Below are 2,499 nucleotides of genomic sequence, written 5' to 3' on the forward strand. Positions count from 1 at the left end.
TGCTCACCTGTCCCCCCATGCTCACCTGTCCCCCCATGCTCACCTGTTCCCCCATGCTCACCTGCTTCCCCATGCTCACCTTCCCTCTTCTGTTCACCTTCCCCATCTCCACCTCCTACCCATATTCACCTCCTTCCCATACTCACCCGCTCCCCTCCTCCCCTGTGCTCACCTCCTCGTGGTTCTTCTTGAGGCACAGCAGCTCCTCCTTCAGGGACTCTACCTGGGCCTCCAGGTCAGACTTGCACAGGGTCAGATCATCTAGGATCCGGCGCAGCCCGTTCATGTCTGATTCCACCAGCTGCCGCATGGACAGCTCCGTCTCATACCTGCCACATACGTAACAGGATGCCTAAAGCTCCATTTCCTTTTTACGTCCAAGTCAGATCCCACCCCAGGCTGTGCTCATTCTGTGTGTCCCACCTTAATAATTCCTCAGTGACTTAAGACAGCAAAAACCCTGCATCCTGGCATTGCCAATATCCAGGTCTACCAGCCCCCAACCAAGGAGCAAGCAGGACACTCACTTGGTTCTGAAGTCGTCTGCGGCCAGCTTGGCATTGTCGATCTGCACCACCAGCCTGGCATTCTCTGCTTTGGTGCACAGGGTCTGGGAAAATAAAGAAGTGACATGTGAAAGGAAGGACAGTCTGCTAGCCAGAGCTCCCCAGAGCTGGCAAGAACTACCTCCAGAGGGAAGGAATCAACCATCTCTGGATTCCTGGCTTCTGAGGCTCCGTGAAGGCTTATGGGCACACAGTAGGGATCAGACAGGGAAGCCTGTACAGCCCCTCCCAGTGCAGAGCCTCTGAGACCCATAACCCGGCATGGACTAGGGGAGATGAGGAAATGCTGCAGCAAAGACTGGCACGGGGACTAACTCTTGCCTTCCTAACTCCCAGGCCACTGGGGCCTCAGGGCAGGTCCTGAACAGCAGCATACTCTCTGATTCCTTGGTCACAAATGGTCCCTCCCAGGAGCCAGCAGGGACCCTCAGAGGATGTGGGCTGGACAAAAAGGAAACTGCTGATGGGCTTTTCCTTCCCTGAGTTCTTTATAGAAAATCTGATCTGCACCAAAGAAATGAAGTCCAATCCCCTCGCCTTTAAAAAAAAAGGGGGGGGGATTAAAACTCATAGAGATAGACCATGCTAGCAAAGGTTATACAGTCAGTGAGTTCACAGAGCCTGGCTCCACCAGCTGCCAGCCAGACCACCTAGAATAAGTCACTTAATCAGCCTGAGCTCCAGTGTTCCTATCTGTAAAATGGGCTAATGATATCTTCTTCAGATGACGGGGAGGAGCAGATGAGGCCACAGATGTGCACACGCTCCGAGACCTCTGAAGTGTCCCATGGGAGCAGGGCCAACAGCATGGGTGTCCTAGCTTCCAGTCCAGGGCTCATGGCTTCAGACTCCCGAACAGCCAGAGACACTCTGAACCCCTTACCTTCTTCTGGAGCTCCTCGATGGTCCGGAAGTAGGACTGGTAGTCAGGGCTCAGGTAGGGCACCTGCTGCTCACACCACTCCCGGATGCGGCCCTCCAGGCTGGCATTCTCCCGTTCCAGCTGGCGCACCTTCTCCAGGTAGCTGGCCAGCCGGTCGTTCAGGGACTGCATGGTCTCCTTCTCGCTGCCGGTGAGGATGCCATCCCCAAACCAGCCCCCACCCAGGTTGTAGCTGGTAGTAAAGCCTCCGGCCGGGAGGCAGAGAGCAGACAAGCAGCCAGCTGCCCTGCTGCTGCTCCTACCCAGCCCGACGGAGCATGCCGAGAAACTCCGGGCCCCGCGGGAGAGGCTGGGGAGCTTGCAAGAGCTGCTGGAGTACATCGCAGACACGCGAGCAGAGCCGCCGCCAGCTCCCCCCAGGCCCCTGAGAGACCCTGAAGAGAAGCTGGCCTTGAGGCACTTGGAAGCCATGGCTTCAGCAGCCCAGACGCAAGTGAGAGGTCTTCGAGGCCGGATGCCCCCCAGTGCAGAGAAGCCTCTCTTCACCCCAGGTTTATACCTCTGCTCCAGTGGGCGTTGGCCTTTACAAAGGGTTTTCTCCTCATTAAAGTTAATACCATTTTCTATAAGAACCCCTCATTACCCTGTTAGTTAGCTTCCCATGAACATTTCCCGGCCTCGTAAAGTGGGAGTCCCGTTGAACTGACGGCCACGTCGAGACGTCTCCTCCGCCCCGTGTTGCCGAAAAGACCAAGTATCCTCAGTTCTTCAAAGGGGCCTGTCATCCATGCCCAGACCTCAGCCTCAGCCTCAGCCTCAGGAGGTGTGGGAACCCACAACCACAGTCTTGACTTTCTCTAGCTTCATCTCCTTTTATGGGCCCGGGGCGGGGGGGCGGCTAGGGGGGTGGTGTAGAGGAGGCTCCTGGGTTGGCCCCTGGGTGATGGAAGAGCAAGCCTAGTTGTTGCAGGAAGCAGAGACCTCATGCCCAAGGAGACACAGAAGGCTCTAGAACGACCCTGGAAATAGGGCCATGGTGACCAGCTATCC

At 56.5% G+C, this 2,499-nt stretch overlaps 1 protein-coding gene across 1 annotated transcript in view; it reads right to left on the bottom strand.

The window, feature by feature from the left end:
• KRT35 (keratin 35) overlaps positions 1-1,976 on the bottom strand; it is a 3,793-nt gene extending 1,817 nt beyond the window's left edge. The window contains exons 1-3 of the mRNA XM_032871795.1: positions 1,450-1,976; positions 528-610; positions 173-329 (exon numbers count right to left, since the gene is read on the bottom strand). Coding sequence (XP_032727686.1) covers positions 173-329; positions 528-610; positions 1,450-1,920 — 711 coding nt within the window. The 5' untranslated portion in view covers positions 1,921-1,976. The remainder of the gene's footprint in view (positions 1-172; positions 330-527; positions 611-1,449) is intronic.
• Positions 1,977-2,499: the final 523 nt, after the last annotated feature.

Source organism: Lontra canadensis, unplaced genomic scaffold (assembly GCF_010015895.1).
Source record: "Lontra canadensis isolate GAN:19392208 unplaced genomic scaffold, GSC_riverotter_1.0 scaffold43, whole genome shotgun sequence".
Classification (NCBI taxonomy): Eukaryota; Metazoa; Chordata; class Mammalia; order Carnivora; family Mustelidae; genus Lontra; species Lontra canadensis.